Source organism: Rutilus rutilus (assembly GCF_951802725.1).
Source record: "Rutilus rutilus genome assembly, chromosome: 10".
Taxonomy (NCBI): Eukaryota; Metazoa; Chordata; class Actinopteri; order Cypriniformes; family Leuciscidae; genus Rutilus; species Rutilus rutilus.
The window spans coordinates 6,430,909-6,449,442 of record NC_140215.1 but is presented as its reverse complement, the minus strand read 5'-3'; the positions used below and the strand labels follow the sequence as shown (position 1 = coordinate 6,449,442).

The 18,534-nt window shown below is 39.2% G+C and overlaps 2 protein-coding genes across 4 annotated transcripts in view; one reads left to right on the top strand and one right to left on the bottom strand.

Moving 5' to 3' along the window:
- Positions 1-4,538: 4,538 nt before the first annotated feature.
- Positions 4,539-13,621, bottom strand: agr1 (anterior gradient 1). The gene is made up of 8 exons (XM_084420793.1): positions 13,330-13,621; positions 12,287-12,405; positions 12,107-12,170; positions 11,958-12,010; positions 5,582-5,658; positions 5,426-5,489; positions 5,002-5,085; positions 4,539-4,779 (listed from the first exon to the last, which is right to left on the bottom strand). The coding sequence occupies exons 2-8, from the start codon at positions 12,381-12,383 to the stop codon at positions 4,712-4,714; spliced, it is 507 nt and encodes a 168-aa protein (XP_084276919.1). The 5' UTR covers positions 12,384-12,405; positions 13,330-13,621; the 3' UTR covers positions 4,539-4,711.
- Positions 13,622-16,781: 3,160 nt separating this feature from the next.
- traf3ip1 (TNF receptor-associated factor 3 interacting protein 1) overlaps positions 16,782-18,534 on the top strand; it is a 28,447-nt gene continuing 26,694 nt past the window's right edge. For all 3 annotated transcript variants that reach the window (XM_084420223.1, XM_084420222.1, XM_084420221.1), the window contains exon 1: positions 16,782-17,063. In XM_084420223.1, coding sequence (XP_084276349.1) covers positions 16,941-17,063 — 123 coding nt within the window. In that variant the 5' untranslated portion in view covers positions 16,782-16,940. The remainder of the gene's footprint in view (positions 17,064-18,534) is intronic.

Below are 18,534 nucleotides of genomic sequence, written 5' to 3'. Positions count from 1 at the left end.
GTTTAGATCCTCGTCTTCGTCTGTCTTCCTCAGCAACATTACACTAACAGTGCCACACTAAAAAAATTTAATTGTAAGAGCTTAGTAAGTAGAACAGAGTGGTTTACTGTATCGAAAGCTTTCCTGAGATCCAAGAATACAGGGGGCTTTTGGACCCCACTGTATAAATATATAGATGAGAGTGGGGCTAGTTGTCACATTTTTTACAAAGGGTCAAATCTCAGGGTGGGTTTCTTTTTAAATAAACCTTAAAGTCTATAAAAAGGCTGTTTACATTTGAACATTTACACTATTTATTGAACAGACATGTTAGTTTGTTAGTTAGTTGGTTAGTTCTCAGACTTTTGGACTCTACAGTACGTCAAGTCAAGTCACATTCACTTATATAGATCCCTGTCTATACATAACTTTTTTGGTCTGGTTCATAAGAGAGCACCTGGAGATGCTGCTTGGTACTCACACTTTACGCGACACAAGCTGTCGTCATCACTTTCCTCCTGACTGCTCTCCTCACTATCTACTTTTCTGATGATTTTCTGATGATGATGTTTTTTTTTTTTAAATTAACATTTATGAAACAGACAACATCAGGAATATTAGGCTGCTGTCACTTTAAGACAGAATGCACCGTCCGAATATACTGACACACATCCGCTTTCTTTCTCCACTGGTCACTTATGACCTTATGATTATATTTGATATAATTTTGTTTGTTTGTGTCTGTTCAAGAGCAAGTAAACGCGAAAGAGGGATCAATTGGGTTTTCTAGGCTGTCTGAAATGTGCCCCCCTCTCTGTCTCTGTGTGTGTGTGTGTGCGCGCGCGCGTGCGCTTCGGGTGTGCGAGTCCCAATTTTCGCCTCTTCTTTCTGCGTTTAAAATCGTTTGAATGTGTAAATTGGCACGACACGATAAACTTCCACTCTATGACGGTTATACTTAGCAGTTGATCCGCGAATTACATGCGTCCCGAACCGTGGCGTCTGGTCCGTACAGATCACTGATCAACTGCGATCCGTTGCACCCCCAATAATAAATGAGCACACTTATCGTCATGATTGCTTACCAGAGATGGAGAAAAATCCTACTCCAGTAAGTAAACGTGTCCTTGTCCCCAAAAATGTTGGGACTCAAAAGCACTTCCCTCCACGTTTTCTGTTGCACATCGTTTATTTTTACCATGCATGAGCAGCTGCGCACCAGTTATGTGCACTCCTATATAACGCTTTTTACAACACAGATTGTTTCAAAGCAGCTTTGCAGTGACAATAGGAAAATAATGCAACAAAGATTGTTTTGGCTTTACAGCAGCTCTAAGAAAGTCATTGTCTAGCTTAAGTAAGTTTTTAAATGATTCATATCCATTGTAAAAATCATTAGTTATTAACTTACACACAGTTTTCTACTGAAAACAGAAAACTTTAATGCGTTCTGGCCGTTCATTTACACTACAACTGCGTTTGTAAACTATACGCTATTCTCTATGTACAGTGTAACTACACGGGTTAAGGTTAGGTGTGTTCAGGGTTAGTACCTATAGTTATTACACAGTAATTGTACAGTAAAAACTAATGTCCATATGAAACAGGACTGTAAAATAAAGTGATACCTAAATGACTATTATTATCATCATTAGCCTAATTTATTTATACATATTTTATTTTATTTTATAGTTTTTTTTTTTTTTTGCTCCTCTATTTATATTTTCACACCATCTTAGAATTTCTTTTTCACCATTAATAGCCTGAATTATTGTCAGTCAACCTTGAGCAACTGTAGATGTCCCAAAACCCTCAGCCTCTGAAATGTTAAATTGCATTTCAGAGTTGTTCACATTTTATGTATGACCGTCTCACATCTGTCCTTGAGTAACAGTAGTGCTCTCAAAAACATCCTCCAGAATTGACGAACATTGCTGCATTCATCCAATGGAATGACTTAATATTAAGTCATTAAGTTATAATATTAAGCAAACACTAGTCTCTCACCATGAAATGAATAGTTAAATGCAGATACTCAGTGGTGTGATGGCCTCCAGGAAGAATACACTTTCTACAGTATACAACAGTGTTTCTGGCTTGAACATGAGAGCTACCAGAGAACATGACAAATGGGATCCATCTTAAACTGTTGGGATATGGTGTTGTTTGAGACTGCTTCTTCTTAGAGCTGTGTTTGGAAGAGTGGCTTTTCTGTTTTGATGCATGCAGGTCACAAGAGCCTGAGCGTTTTATCAGTGCCTGGGAAGAGGGGAACATCTAACCATGTCAAAAACATGAATCATATTTTTGTGAGGATGTGCAGTAATACAGGCAGACTTGCTGAACTTTGACAATTTATTGCCATATGTATATACTTCCATCAAACGTTTTGGGTTTTAAGGCTCACTGTATTTTCTTCTTTTCTTAATGCATTGAGAAACATCGTGAAATATGATTGCAATTTAAAATAACTGCTTTCTATTTGAATATATTTTAAAATTTCATTTATTCCTGTAATGGTATAGCTGACATTTCCAGCATCATTACTCCAGTCTTCAGTGTCACAAGATCCTTCAGAAATGATTCTAATATGCATATTTGCTGTTCAAGAAACATGTATTATTATTACCAATGTTAAAAACAGTTGTGCTGCTTAATACTTTTGTGGAAAGTGAGATACTTTTTTTTTTTTTTGATGAATACATGAATAGAAAGAATTATTTGATGAATAAAAAGTTCAAACCATTGTCATGTCACATTATAAATGTCTTTACTGTTGCTTTTTGATTAATTAAATTAACTTTGTCCCTACTCAAACAAAAGTACCTTGTATTTCTTGCAATAAAAACAAAAATCTAACTGACCCCAAACTTTTGAAAACGTTACTTCAATGGGAAATATGTCACCAAAGGAAATAAAATTGTGATTTTCGTACTATGAATACAATATTTTTTCTTGATTATATTGCTCCGCTCTACAATATTTGTATGCTTTTTATGCTGGACAAGAGGGAGTTGCTTCAAAAAGTGAGCACTGAACACATTTATTATTCGTGCATTTTTTCTTTGATTTGTCTGTGTGACCATCCTTGCTGTCCTTTGTCAAGGGCTTACTGTGTGTGTGTGTGTATGTGTGTGTGTTCAGAGAGTATCGACAGCGGCTCTAGAGCTGGCAGTCTTATTGGTGAGGTGAGAAGGTGTGCTCATCTGTGGCGTTAATAAGACTGTTCCCGCGCCTCTGTGTGAACCAGCGTGCGGCTGTCAGTCAGAGCCGTAACCAGGCGTACAGCATTAATTCACTCTGTCGGTGGAGGAATGACCATACTGCTCCGCTCCATTACTCTCTGTGACCCTGGGCCGGAGGAGGATTAAAGTCTGTCACAGTGTAGTGTCACCTCCCCTTCATTCAGCACACTCAGCAACTCCTGGCTCATAGTCATAAAGCTGCATTTTCAAATCCTGTTGACATTTTTTCAGACTTCAGGCCCACCTCTTTTGCAAAATCACCACACACTCCCTATAATAATATAATTATTTGGCTGGTGCATTTATCCAACACGACTTGCATTTTATCAATTCATGCATTCACCGATAACCAAACCAATGATCTTGGCATTGCTAACACCATGATATACTGCTTAAGGTGCTAATAAATAATTACATTTACATACATAGAGTAACCCTATAGTCTTACTTTTGACTTTTGAACCACCTGTTTAGACACCATGACCCATGTTAAGTGCCCAATTTTTTAAAAACTTTAAAATTATAAGTTCTGTCAACTTGAAGTGTGAAGTTGTAAAGTGACAACTTGAATATTTGAGTTATTGAAACATGTTAAATGAAAGTTATTTTAAAGCAAACTTTAAGCTGTAATAGCTAACTACAACAATAATTTGTTAGGGTTAATTGTACTTGCCTGACTACTTTCTTGCTTACTTCTTTATTGGAAAATCATGGCAAAGCCAATTGCAATTTAGTGTTTCAGTTTTGCCATTTAAATTTTGCCTGTCAAAAAGTGATTATTTCATAAGACATCAAAAAGCGAAGTGGTGCTTTAGACGTCTTTGGATGATCGATCTAACCCACCACATATGTTTAAATGCAAAACTGGACATTCTCAAAATCGACATGTTATGCAGTAATTTAATAGTCATATGTTAAAGTCCACCTTTTAAACGAATTATAATGAATATTTATGAACAAATGAACACATTGACATTGTACTAGTAATTTACTTTAGCTTATACTTATTTACTTATAGCATAAAACTGATGATTTTGACACTGGCTTACTTCTGTACATAGTATGTTCTGCCATCTAGTGTATACTCTGTTTCATTACTACTAGATGCTTGCATTTTTCCTCATTGTGACTCACATGATGACTCTTATTCTGTCATGTCTTTTAATCCTTATACAATAGAGGACATCTTTGCCTTACTAGTTAATGGAATCAGTAATTCAAGCAACTGTTTATTCCTGGTGATCTTTGTCAAGTTGAGCACTTTATTCGACCTATTGTTGCCTAGTAAGTCAAGTGAACCCAAAGTCTGTTTCTCATATCCTCTTTTCCTCCTCTTTATTTAGGCCCTATATTATTTCTTGCTGTTAAAGGTGAATGAACACAGAAACATTTTTAACACTAACAGACTTTATTCAAAGTTGAATATTGCTAGTTGCACAAAGAAAGCTGTGTGCAAGTCTTGAAAAAGGTAAGCTGTTATCTATCCATCACAGGTCACCGTGTTCCTCGTGCCCAGTCTTAAGCAGGATCTTGGCTTTCATCATGTTCTCTGCCACTGCGCACAAAGAAAGATATAGGCAGGGGAAATTATTCATGCATGCTTAAGTAATGATTGGTAAATCAAATATTAACTATCAACAGCACATTCCATAGCATTAAGTAGCAGAGAATGTGTCACGGTGGATGAGCGTGAATAAACAAATGAGAGAGCTTCAGAGAGTCTCTGAAGAGCTCCTGTCTCTCAGTGGAGCTCATTAGACAGCAGAAACACACTCACAGAAGTCCATGTCGTCTGACTCGTACGTGTACATTCGGTTGGCGTACTTTCCAGTGATATCAGCTCGCACAGTCAGAGAGGGATCTAGGTGGAGGAGAAGAGAAGATGGAGAAGAGACAACTTAACCTAAACACCCCAAAATCAAATCCTTTTACATAAGACAATGAAAAGGCAGTGCAACAACAACTACTATGATGTGTAAATACTTTAAGATTTCAATATTAGAAAATAATATAATGTAATAATATAATTACACAATATGTTCCTTCTCGCAATAATATTAGTTACTTTGTACCAGAGACCTGTGCACTGACCTAATGACACAATATTTGTTGCTTCTCGAAATCCCATTGACGACAGAGTTAAGAATATACAATATTATCAGGTAATCTTACTGTTTAATATGAAATGTGTGAAAACTCACCAACAAACATGATCCTGGGGACGTAGAAACCATCAGGGGCCAAGTTTTTATCGGTGGTCTCATGCTGAAAATCACAATCACTAGGTCAATCACTGTTTTAAATGCATATCTTACTCCAGTGTCTGTTGAGTATATTTTACAATATTTGTACTGTACCACTAAATTGAGCATGATGAAATCTGATTTGGCCAGCCTTTGAATAGTTGGATGTTCAGAAAATGCCTTTTTCAGAGCTAAAAGTGAATAGAGTGGAAGAAGAGACTTATTACTCTCTGATTATCATTTAAAGCAGAGGTTTTCAACATGGGGTTTCGAAAAACCGTGTAAAATAAATAAATAATAAATATAAGATATACTGTAAATACATAAATGTTACATTTAATAATAATACAAATATTCGAATAAATGATACATATAATGGTAGTGCTATAGTGCAGAAATAAATGTGATAATGTACCATAATAAATATTTTCCACATTTTTTCCACATTCATAATGTACATTTTTTACATTATAAATTGGGTGTTTATACGTGAAAATACATATTAAAAAAAGGTTCTATATAGAACTATAAAGGGTTTCCATTCAGTCAGCCACGTTCGACTAAACGTCGGACTGATGTCATGGGGTCTCGTCTGGGAGCCAAATAACCTCCAATTGGTAACTAATCATCGATCGCTCATTCCATTCACCTTTCTAGAGAAAGTGTACATTTCGGAAACAGAAAGAGCAAACAGCAATTTTAGTTGCTAACAAGGAGAACTTCTCCAAAAAACAGCCATTTTAATTGCTCTGCTTTGCAGCTGTCACCCTGAGAACCCGGCCCGGATATGTGGCCACCTCTCCCTTTAGGGACCAGGTGGTGAACTTGCAAGCCCTGCCCCCTGGAGGAGGCAGACCCGGCCCTTGCGTTGCTATGTCCTGTTCACACGTTGCGTGTTTATGTGGACCGCAGGCAGAGCTTTAGAAGCTCACAGCAGCTCTTTGTCTGCTGGAGGCCAGTAGAAGGGAAAGGCTGTCTCCAAACAGAGGTTGGCCCACTGGATAGTGGATGCCATCACCTTGGCGTACCAGTCCCAAGGTGAGCCGTGCCCCCTTGGGGTGAGGGCTCACTCCACTCGGGGTGTTGCTTCCTCCTGGGCGTTGGCACACGGTGCCTCTCTGGCAGATATCTGTAGAGCTGCGGGCTGGGCGACACCTAACACATTCGCAAGATTCTACAATCTCTGAGTGGAGCTGGTTTCTTCCCGTGTGTTGGGTACAAACAGGTAATGTTTAAAGGCTGGCTCTGTGCTTGCACTGCCATTCCCCTCCAACAGGGGAATACGAGTGCCTAATTGCTCTTCAGGTGAGTTCCCTGCTTAGTGAACCCTGAATCGAGTTCCTCCAGCATTCTTTGGCAGTCAAATGTGGCGGAGGAGTCTGACGCCAGTCCCAGTACTCGTGTGCATGCCCTGCCAGTCAGCCCTTGTACTGGACTAGATGCCCATTTGATGTGATTCCCCCTCGGTAATCCCATATGTGTATTGTTCACAATATGGTTTCCCTGTAGGTAAACCCTTGTCTTTCCTTGGGCAGTTCTGCTCTGCCCCATCTCTGCAATGGAAGTAGATCCTCACTGGTTAGGTAGGATCTACCGCAGAGATCTTCCATATGTAGCACTGCCCCGTGGGTCAGTCCATATGTGTAGCAACCACACGTTACCTCCCCTGTGGGCAGGGTATGGTCTCCATAGCGTACCACTCCATTGGACTGGCCACGCTAACCCAGCGTTAACAACACTGGTCATGGCTGAAAAACAATGGGAATTGAGATCCGAAGCAATCTTCTAAATGTCACATTAAAGGAACGGCAGCTACTATATCCCCAGAGTAAGTCCTGTCCCTTCCATCCCATTTGGTATGGAGGACTACCCCGCGGGCTTACTTGGGGTGTTGGGTAGGTTACGACATTGTGAGAGCAGTTGCCAAAAGAGCACACCGTGGCTTGCCTTGCAGCATCTGCATCTCCAACACTCGTAACACAGTTCAGTGGCTATGGTACTTTCCATAGGGACCCCATGACGTCAGTCTGACGTAACGTCGAACGTGACTGACTGAATGGGAACGTCTAGGTTACTGATGTAACCCCCGTTTCCTGAAGGAGGGAACGGAGACGTTACGTCCCCCCTGCCACAGCCCTGAACCACCGCTGAATGGCCTGGATCCTGTCTCGGCTCCTCAGCTAACACGAATGAAGTGAGTAATGCCTATTTATACGGGTATAAACATAGACATAGACATATACATATACGGTATGTCTGGGTGGGTGTGACTCGGCATACAAATCTCACTCGCCAATGTTCATTGGCTCGTTCAGTTACCACGTGGAGGTGATTGGGCTCCCTGGCGAGACCCCATGACGTCAGTCCGACGTAATGTCTCGGGGAGCGGGGGTTACATTAGTAACCTAGACGTTCTTTAAGGCACTTCATATATAGAATCTTTACGGTTTCCCATTATGGGATAATTTTATGATTTAGTTTTAATGAATTATTATTGTAATACATTTTTATTAAATTGTGTTAATTAAACACCTTGTAAACATACTTTATCACTAGATGAAACTGAAAGAAGCAAATAACCCATTAAACATGAAAGTATTATGTAATAATTTAAGACATTTCTCCTTATATATAACCTTTTTGGCATAAAGGGTTCTTTGAATTCGAGTCAGTTTCCTCTGAACCTTTCCAAGAGTGTATATAGCAGCCTTTTAAGTTTTGCATAGGGGTCCAATCGCACAAGCATGATGATATTTGGATGGTTCATGGCAACTAAAAAAATAAAACCACTGATTTAAAGGAACAGTGCACATTACTATACTGTAATTTTTGGCTGAGATATTCCTTTAAGCACACTTACACTTACACCTCCGCGCTTAGTCCAAGCGCGGAGGACTAAGAGCTAAGCTAAAGCTAACACCACACCGGCTCTCTTTACCCAGCATTTTCCTTGCCAATGTACGGTCGCTGTTGAACAAAATGGAGGAGATTCGACTCAACATCACATACAGCAAGAGACTTTTGAACTGTAATGTTCTAATTTTCACGGAAACATGGTTAAACAGCGGAATACCGGACAACGCTATTGAGCTAGCGGGACGCCATACATTCCGGGCGGATAGAACATTACATGGCTCCGGTAAGACCAGAGGTGGTGGATTGTGCATTTACATTAACAAAGCTTGGTGCACAAACTCTGCTATTGTTGGGAGACATTGTTCAGCTAACCTTGAGTTTCTCATGGTTAAATGTAGACCGTTTTATCTACCGCGGGAGTTCACTTCCACTATTATAACTGCAGCCTATATTCCCCCGGATGCTGATGCCAAGTTTGCTATGAAAGAACTTCACGCAGCCATCAGTAAACAACAGACCGTTCACCCGGAAGCTGCGTTTATTGTTGCGGGTGATTTTAATCATTCAAACTTAAAGTCAGTGCTACCGAAATTTCACCAGCATGTTTCCTGTCACACCAGAGGAAACAAAACCTTAGACCATGTTTACACAAACATGGCTGAAGCTTACGTCGCGACACCCCTCCCCCACTTGGGACAGTCAGATCACCTTTCTTTGTTCCTCACCCCCAAATATGCACCTCTGATCAATCGCGTGAAGCCATCAGTGAAGACCATCAAGGTGTGGCCTGCGGGGGCAGATTTCTCACTCCAGGAAAGGTTTCTACACACAGACTGGAGTATGTTTGCTTCTCAAGCCACCAGTGGCTCTCACACGGACATTGACTGCTACACCTCCTCTGTACTGGATTATATTAATACCACCATTGACAGTGTCACAACCCAGAAGCAGATCACCACATACCCAAATCAGAAGCCATGGATGAACAGGGAAGTGCGACTCCTATTGAAGACACGCAATACTGCCTTCAGATCAGGAGATGCACAAGCCTATAGCACATCCAGAGCAAATCTGAAAAGGGGCATCAAAGAGGCCAAGCACTGCTACAAGCTTAAGATAGAGGGACACTTTTCCAACGCTGACCCTCGGCGCATGTGGCAGGGCATTCAGGCCATCAGTGACTACAAACCCTCTCACTCCACCCCCGCAGCCACTGATGTCAACTTCCTGAACGAGCTAAATGACTTTTATGCTCGCTTTGAAAGAGACAACAGAGAAACTGCCACCAAGCTCAAATCCTCAGCTGACCACCCACCGATCACACTCTCCTCCACAGATGTCTGCAATGCACTGAGCAGGATCAGCGCGCACAAGGCTGCTGGACCAGACAACATCCCTGGACGCGTACTCAGGGCATGTGCGGAGCAGCTCGCTGGGGTTTTTACAGACATTTTCAACCTGTCTCTTGCCCAAGCAACTGTACCAACATGCTTTAAATGCACTTCCATTGTGCCAGTGCCAAAACACTCCAGCCCGAAGTGCCTTAATGACTACCGCCCTGTAGCACTCACACCCATCGTAATGAAGTGCTTTGAGCGGCTGGTCCTGGCACACCTAAAAGACTCTCTACCATCCACATTGGACTCACACCAGTTTGCCTACCGTAGCAATAGGAGCACAGAGGATGCAGTCTCCATGGCACTGCACTCTGTGCTCACACATCTGGACAATAAGAACACTTATGCACGCATGCTGTTTGTTGACTTCAGCTCAGCATTCAACACTGTCATCCCAACTAAGTTAATAGCCAAACTTGGAGACCTGGGCTTCAACACCTCCATGTGCAACTGGATTTTGGACTTCTTGACCAACAGACCCCAGAATGTTCGACCAGGCTCCAACTGCTCCACATCCATCACACTCAACACTGGTGTACCACAGGGCTGTGTGCTAAGCCCGTTCCTCTACTCCCTCTTCACCTCCGACTGCAAGCCTGTGTACGGATCTAATTCCATCGTCAAGTTTGCGGACGACACTACGGTGATTGGTCTCATCAGCAACAACGATGAGACTGCCTATAGGGAGGAGATCAAGCACCTGGCCACATGGTGCACCGAAAATAACCAGCTCCTCAACACCACCAAAACGAAGGAGCTCATCGTGGACTTCAGGAAAGTGTCAAGAGGCACACACGACACCATCCACATCAATGGAATGGCTGTTGAGCGTGTCTCCAGTTTCAAGTTCCTGGGGATCCACATCTCGGCGGACATGACCTGGACAACCAACACCTCCAGCCTGGTCAAGAAGGCTCACCAGCGCCTCTTCTTCCTGAGGACACTGAGGAAGAATCAGCTTTCCTCCACTATCCTGGTGAACTTCTATCGCTGTGCAATAGAAAGCATCCTGACCAACTGTGCTACAGTGTGGTATGGGAGCTGTTCTGTTGCAGAGCGCAAGGCACTGCAGCGGGTGGTGAAAACCGCCCAGCGCATCACTGGGACTCCACTACCTGCCATCGAGCACATCCAGAGGAAACGCTGTCTGCATCGAGCTCGCAGCATCCTTAAGGACTCCTCTCACCCAGCCCACAGACTGTTTTCTCTCCTGCCTTCCGGCAGGCGTTTCAGGTGCCTCCGGACCAGGACCAGCAGACTAAAGAACAGTTTTTTCCCCAGAGCTGTCTCTTTATTAAACTCTAACCCTCATTGATCCCACTCCCCTTATATACTGATTGACTCTCCTCTCCCTCCTCACACCTGCCTCCATTTTGTTATTTGCAATACTATAATGTTAATTTGCACTGCTGACTGTTATTACAGTAACAACTGTTTACATATGCATCTTGCACTACTACCTTGACTGGAATATGCTCATTTGCACTGCCGACTGTTTATTTACAGTACCGACTGTTATATATACATTGCAATATCGTACCTTAACTGTAATATGCAATTACTTTCCACTGCACTCACTCGGATAGCTTCTGTCCAAACTTTATTTGCACTACTTTAAATCCATTGTTATACTGCTCATTAGCCTAACTTATACATATATCTATTTGTAAAATTCTGTTTATAGTAATATCCATCTGTATATTATGCTCACATTCTGTTTATAGTAACAGCCATCTGTATATATATTCATAGTACATATCTATCTGTAAAATTATGTTTATAGTAACAGCCATCTGTATATTATATTCAGTACATATCTATCTGTAAACATTCTGTTTATAGTAATAGCCATCTGTATATTATTATATTCAGTACATATCTAGCTGTAAATTCTGTTCACAGTAAGAGTTATCTGTATATTATATTCATAGGACAATCTATCTGTAAATTTTTGTTTATAATAGTATTCAACTCTATATTTATTCAGTACATATCCATGTTCTGCACTTATGAACCACTGTATATCCTGCACTTGCTGCTATTGCACTTCTGGTTAGACCTAAACTGCATTTCGTTGCCTTGTACCTGTACTTGTGTAATGACAATAAAGTTGAATCTAATCTAATCTAAATCTAATCTAATCTTACATGCATCTACGGCACAGGGAAATATTCGATATGTTTTTATTTCATTACAGATAATGTAGACCGTTTGAAAAAAGATGCAAATATGCAAACCTTTACTGTACTGACAATCCTCCAAATGATGAATGATCATCAGTGGCTTCTCACTACGGTAAAACAGATACATTGTGCATTTAAAATCTGATTATTCATAACATACAGGTGAGAGTGGAGTTTAATGTGATTGCATAATCTTTAGGTACCTCGTATGCGCTTTATTTAGTCCCTCCTCATACGTCTGAACCCAGGTGATGTCATCGCCCCAGCCTGAAAGAGACGAAACACTTTGAATCGGATGTCATTCTATGATCGATTTGCCGTAGTATAAGAACAAACTTGACTTATTTGGTTCTGTTTTGTGAATATGTATACTTCATTGATACCTCTTGAAAGAGTTTGGACTGTCTTTTTTTTCCTTTGAGTAGAGACGTCACAGAACACAAAGAATAAAAATAAGACAAATAACATCCAGTGCTGCATGATTATGGTATGTACTGGTGCGCTGAAAGAGAGAAAAGAGAGAAGAAAAGGAAGTCAAAGATGACTAATGCTCTGAATATTAGTCCGTTTTTAAGGTTGGGCCCACCACCTACTGACATTGCATGGCATACTGTCAAATAGTTGACATAAGCCGTTGAACTGGACAAACGTGCTTCTGAAACTTTGTTCTAATGAGTGACAAATGTTTACTTGAAAATAATACAGCATTTTCACTTGAGAAACCTTTTTGAAAAAAAAGTTTTTTATTTATTTTGACAATATTTATGAGAACTAATTATTTTAAGCTACAAATTTGCCCTGTATAAAATGCTATTACGAATTGAGAGTAAACTTTTTTCCATAAAGATTTCCCTTGACATTCGAATTGCAACCACAGTTTTGTATCCTCTAAAACAACATTGTTTTAAAGGGATAGTTCACCCAAAAATGAAAATTCTGTCATCATTTACTCACCCTCAAGTTGTTTCAAACCTGTAAGAATGTGTTCTGCTGAACACGAAAGAAGATATTTAGAAAAATGTCTGTAACCAAACAGTTGACTTCCATAGTAGGAAAAAAAAAAATACTATGGAAGTCAACTGTTTGGTTACAGACATTTTTCTAAATATCTTCTTTTGTGTTCAGCAGAAAAAAGAAATTCTTACAGGTTTGAAACAACCTGAGGGTGAGTAAATGATGACAGAATTTTCATTTTTGGGTGAACTATCCCTTTAATGCTGGCAATTTTGGAGTGAAATACAAAAGAAACCCAAGCATTTCAAATGAGAATAATGTGAAACTACTAAGGTAGACACCAGTGCTCCAACAAACAACCCAGCCTTTATATATGTGGATAATACATTTAGATTCAGATTAATCTCATAGCACACGATAAATAATTTCAAGAAATTAAGAAAATAGTATTTGCAAGTAAAAGAGAACCTACCGGGAGTGAAACAGGTGAACCAGAGCTACTGTCCCTTTCTCCAAGCATGCTGTATGTCAGGGATTTTATAGTCTCACTCTATGCAACCTCCCAAACATGTATCGCAAACAGGAAATACAGGATTCCTCCCATGTTTATTTAGCCAATCACAGAAACTCAATAAAGGCTACATCTTTATAATGTATAGTATGTAAACAGTTCTTTTCCATCCAAAGATCTCTGTGCTTTCTTGTCAGTTCATTAGAGAAAATATTCTTTCCCTCATTCGTACATGTTCTACTATTCCAGGTGTGGGGTTTGAATATGCACAGTTATGCAACAATCTCAGAAACCTGTCAGTTTTAGGTGGAGCCTATATGCTTAATGATTACCCTGTATTTGTATTGTCATTATTTGAGGCCTTAAAGGTTTTAAAAGTAGTTTTGATCTTTCTATCTAAAGATTACCCAGCTGAAAAACACAGCTTAAGATGGTTTCTGCTCCAGTTTGGTCATTTGCTGGTTGATTTTCAAAAACACCACATTCCAGAACACAACCACCAACTTAAAGGGTTAGTTCACCCAAAAATGAAAATTCTGTCAGTAATTACTCACCCTCATGTTGTTCCAACCCCGTAAGACTTTCGTTCATCTTCGGAACACAAACTAAGATATTTTTGATGAAATCTGAGAGCTGGCTCACTCCTCCACAGGCTTATGGACACTATAACTTTTTACCTTGAGTCTTTTCACGTAGTGTTTAAGTGTAGCGCGTCTGTGCACGTCATCACGTATCACACACATGACCAGCGTCGCCCAATAGTGAGCCTACGTGGTGACGTGCAACACAGACGCGCTACGCTCAGAGCCATAGAGAGAAAGAGTTGCGACACTCCCATAGACCTCCGTTGTAAATAATGGCGGCGCTTTTAACCGCCTACTTCCGGGATTTGAAGAGCGGAATAGTTCTAAACACCGTCATTTTGGCGTTGGACACCATTCACTTACATTGCTGCGCGTCGAGTTGTTCTAGAGTTAAGTTGCTGAAATATCGACCTCTTTTGATTTGTCAACTGTCTATGTTGTATCAGAGGCCCTTTGCGATGCTTATACTGGTCTTCATTTGTATATGCACAGCGTAATTATTTATATTTTATGTTGGTTGTTTCAACCAATTTTCAAGCACTGCCTGCTTGCTAGTGCGACTTCGTCAGCTGTGACAGTAAGAGTTCGGTAATGAATCACTACCACCTTTGTAGCAACTTTTATTTAATTAAATTTTTTGGGATATACTAACTTTTCATTATGTTTTATTGTCTTGAGTGAAGCGGCTTGTGAGAACAATGCTGGACCTCTAGGATTGTTATGGGATCACCAGTCCTGTCTGTTTCATGGATCACCTGCCCCTGGTTTTTGTTTTTCTTGTTCACACACACCCACACAAGCACACATTTTTGTTGTCTGTCATTGTTTAATAAAAAATATTTAAGCGAACTCTGAACGGACCGCCACGGCAGACCTCTTTGCGTGATCACGAAGGTAGGCTAATGGCTGAATCAAAATTTATAAGCAAAATCACGGGAATCAATAGCCTAATACAGCCCAGTTGTGCTAAAATAAATATCATGAGACGTCCATCATCAGATGAATGATATGGAAAAGTTAAGTTAGAGCCGCTAAAGCCAGTGCTACTACCCATGCGAACATTTTCCCTCCAAAAATATAGCCTACAACTTATCTCCAAATGCAAAACTGACATTAACAAAATGCAATAACAGCTGAAAAAGTACTTGGGTGTGTTTTTTATTTTATATTTACCGTTCAATAATGCAATCGCTGCTGTCTGTCCCATAGAAGAGCATGACAGCCAGCGTATGTTTTAGAACTATTGGGGCTTACATGAACCACGTGACAGCCATAGCGGCGACATCAAAGAGTGTCGCAACTCTTTCTCTCTATGGCTCTGGCTACGCTTAAACACTACGTGAAAAGACTCGAGGCCCAGAGAGAAGGAAATGAAAAGTGGAATAAAGTCGTTATTTTTGTTTGTTTTTGCGCACAAAAAGTATTCTCGTCGCTTTATAAACTTAAGATTGAGCCACTGGAGTCACTTGGACTATATTAACAATGTCTTTAATACATTTTCTGGGCCAGCAAGTTATAGTGTCCATAAGTCTGTGGAGGAGTGAGCCAGCTCTCAGATTTCATCAAAAATATCTTAATTTGTGTTCCGAAGATGAACGAAGGTCTTACGGGGTTGGAACAACATGAGGGTGAGTAATTACTGACAGAATTTTCATTTTGGGGTGAACTAACCCTTTAAACTGGATTTTCCCATTCACACTGCCCCAACAAATGCCAAAAAACAGTAACATCCAACGGTTGGTCATTTGAACCCTTTCACGCATAGAGGTCATTACAGTGGCTATTCAAAAAGCATTTTCTTGTGAATGCATGGGTTTTGATGGCATTGCACATCAACCTCTATGTGGACTCTAGTGCATCGTCCTATACATTGCCACCAAGTGGCAAGCCGTTATATGTGGGATTTTTTTATTTATTTTTCTCCAAACCAAGGCCAATCAGAAATGCCAAGTTGCTCCGGAATATCAATCCATCCCTTCTATCCCACGAGAGTCTTGCAGGTAAAAAAATAAATAAATGTTGTAGCATCAAGTAACAACTAAGGAGTCATATCAATGTTAATTTTCCGTATTGATTTAATATTGGGAGGGGAAAAATGGGGGAAAAAAATCTTGACTGTGTTTATTATCATAATTCATGCATGAAAGGGTTAAATACCAGCACACATAGCAAGTCAGAAAAGTGTTTATTTTTTAAATTATGTTTTTGTTTTTAAATTATTATCATTATTATTCATAAATAATTTAATTGTATTTATTTAAGTTATTTAATTATTATTATTGTATTTATTTTTGTTTTGGTAAATTTTCTTCTTCTTTTTTTTACTATAGATTTACTAAAAAAAAATATTTTTACGGGTTATAAGTATTTTTTTTAATCTAATGTATTTATAAATAATACACTAGTTAAAAATAACAACATAATTTGTATTCTGCAATCTGTATCTGTGTTTATTTTAATTTAGTTAATTAATTATCAGGTATTTATTTATTTTCCATCTGATTTGTGACACTTAACCATGCACTTAACACTGATATTTGTTTCAGTTTTGGTCTGGAGCAAGAAGAGAGACCTGACAATAATATAATATAATATAATATAATATAATATAATATAATATAATATAATATAATATAATATAATATAATATAATATAATATAATATAATATAATATAATATAATATAATATAATATAATATAATATAAAAAATAACAATACATTTTGACAGCTACAGTTACTTGTTACAGTTACAACAGTAGACAGCTACTGTTGTTTGTTGTTGTCATGGACACCTGTAGCCTTTGACGACCGACTAGGTTCCGCGCATGCGCAGAATCAGCACAGTGGAGGATTGTGGGATAGAAAGCTATCGCCACGGCAACAGCAGAGTTTAGCGAGCGGAAATCTGCTGCTAGCAGAACAGTAACGGCGATTAATTACTAAAGAAACATCTTTCACACAAAAAATACTGGTTTAGTTTGTTGCCATGAACGAATCAGTAGCCAAAAAGACCCAGGAGGCTCTGGGAAAAGTGATCAAAAAGCCTCCTCTGACAGAAAAACTGCTCAGCAAACCGCCGTTTCGATACCTGCACGATATCTTCAGTGAGGTGAGTTGCTAAAAACATGATTATTATTATGACATAAGTGCTGTTTTAGTTCCCTCACTATCTACATATTCACATTTACACGGTCCAAATCCTGCTTATAGATCTCAACGTGCTAGCCTGCTAATGTAGCCTGCGCATAGTCTTCAAAATACGTGAAATATGTGAAAATATAACTTAAATCATAGTAACGTTAGATCAGTCTGATGGTGTAAACATCTCATATTAGCTTTAATATTTGAACGCCCAGTGCTTTGCATTAGTTTCAGCGTTAAGTGTATGTGGTGAGCAAGCTAATAGATTATTAATACCAATAACTGTTTAAAACAATGTCAGCAATATCATCTTTCTTTTAAAATCAGTTTTGGTTTACTGTTATTACATACTCAAGCTCTGGTTGAGCTGATTATCTTGTTACTAGGCATTGCTCTGTCCACATGGTTATGCAAACAAAACTCAAGGGTCCACACAACATCATGGATGCAGATGATCTTGACATATTCATGAGATATCATACCACAGAGATGTACTTCTAAATCTTATGGCAGAATATCTGGAACCAAATTGTGGTGATGATTTTGTAATTAGGAGTATAATAAAGATACCACATTTAGTTAATGATATGCCCCCAATAAATGGCAGCAATTGCCAACAAACACCATCATCCAACGGTTGTTCATTTGAAGTAAGTATGAGTGCCCTGTTACATGCCATGCACACTGAATTTAAATAGCAAATCAGAAATATGTGTATTTTAAAAAATACTTAAATTGTATTTAGAAATTATTTAATTGTCATGTCATTTTATTTATTTTTGTTTGGTTTGGTTTGGTTTTATTTAATACATGTACAGTTACTAGTATTAAATTAATATTTTTTTATAATATATAGATGTCACATTTAGTTGATCAAATTAAATACAGAAAATATAAGTAAGCCACTTTACCTGTGAGTATAATTGTTGTACTGATGTACCGAGGTATGCATGTGACGTCACCGTCGGCGGGGGTGACTGCGGTTACGCCCACTGAGTGGCAAAAAGACTGAGCGGCAGCTTTGGTTTTCTGCGTGAATGATGCGAAAAACACATCTTAAACGGGAAAGAGCTTTGAGATTGACTGGATAAATAGATTTGACAAGAAATCGGAGGTACATTTTTACAGACTGCCGAAAGTTACATAACAGAGAAGCAAATGGATCACTGCAATTCATAGAAACGATTGGACAACAGGCAGCGAAACGTGGATTTGCAGTTGTCATTTTGTGTCAATATGCTGAATTGGGTAAAATCATACCTTATTTATTGTATCGTTATTGAATCGACAACTCATCAATTAAATATTTACCATCGTATTATTCTGCATAATTGGATATAATAAACACTGACAAGGCAGGGCAAGTTTATTTATATAGCACATTTCATACACTATGGCAATTCAAAGTGCTTTACAGAAAGGAATTAAAATAATCACAA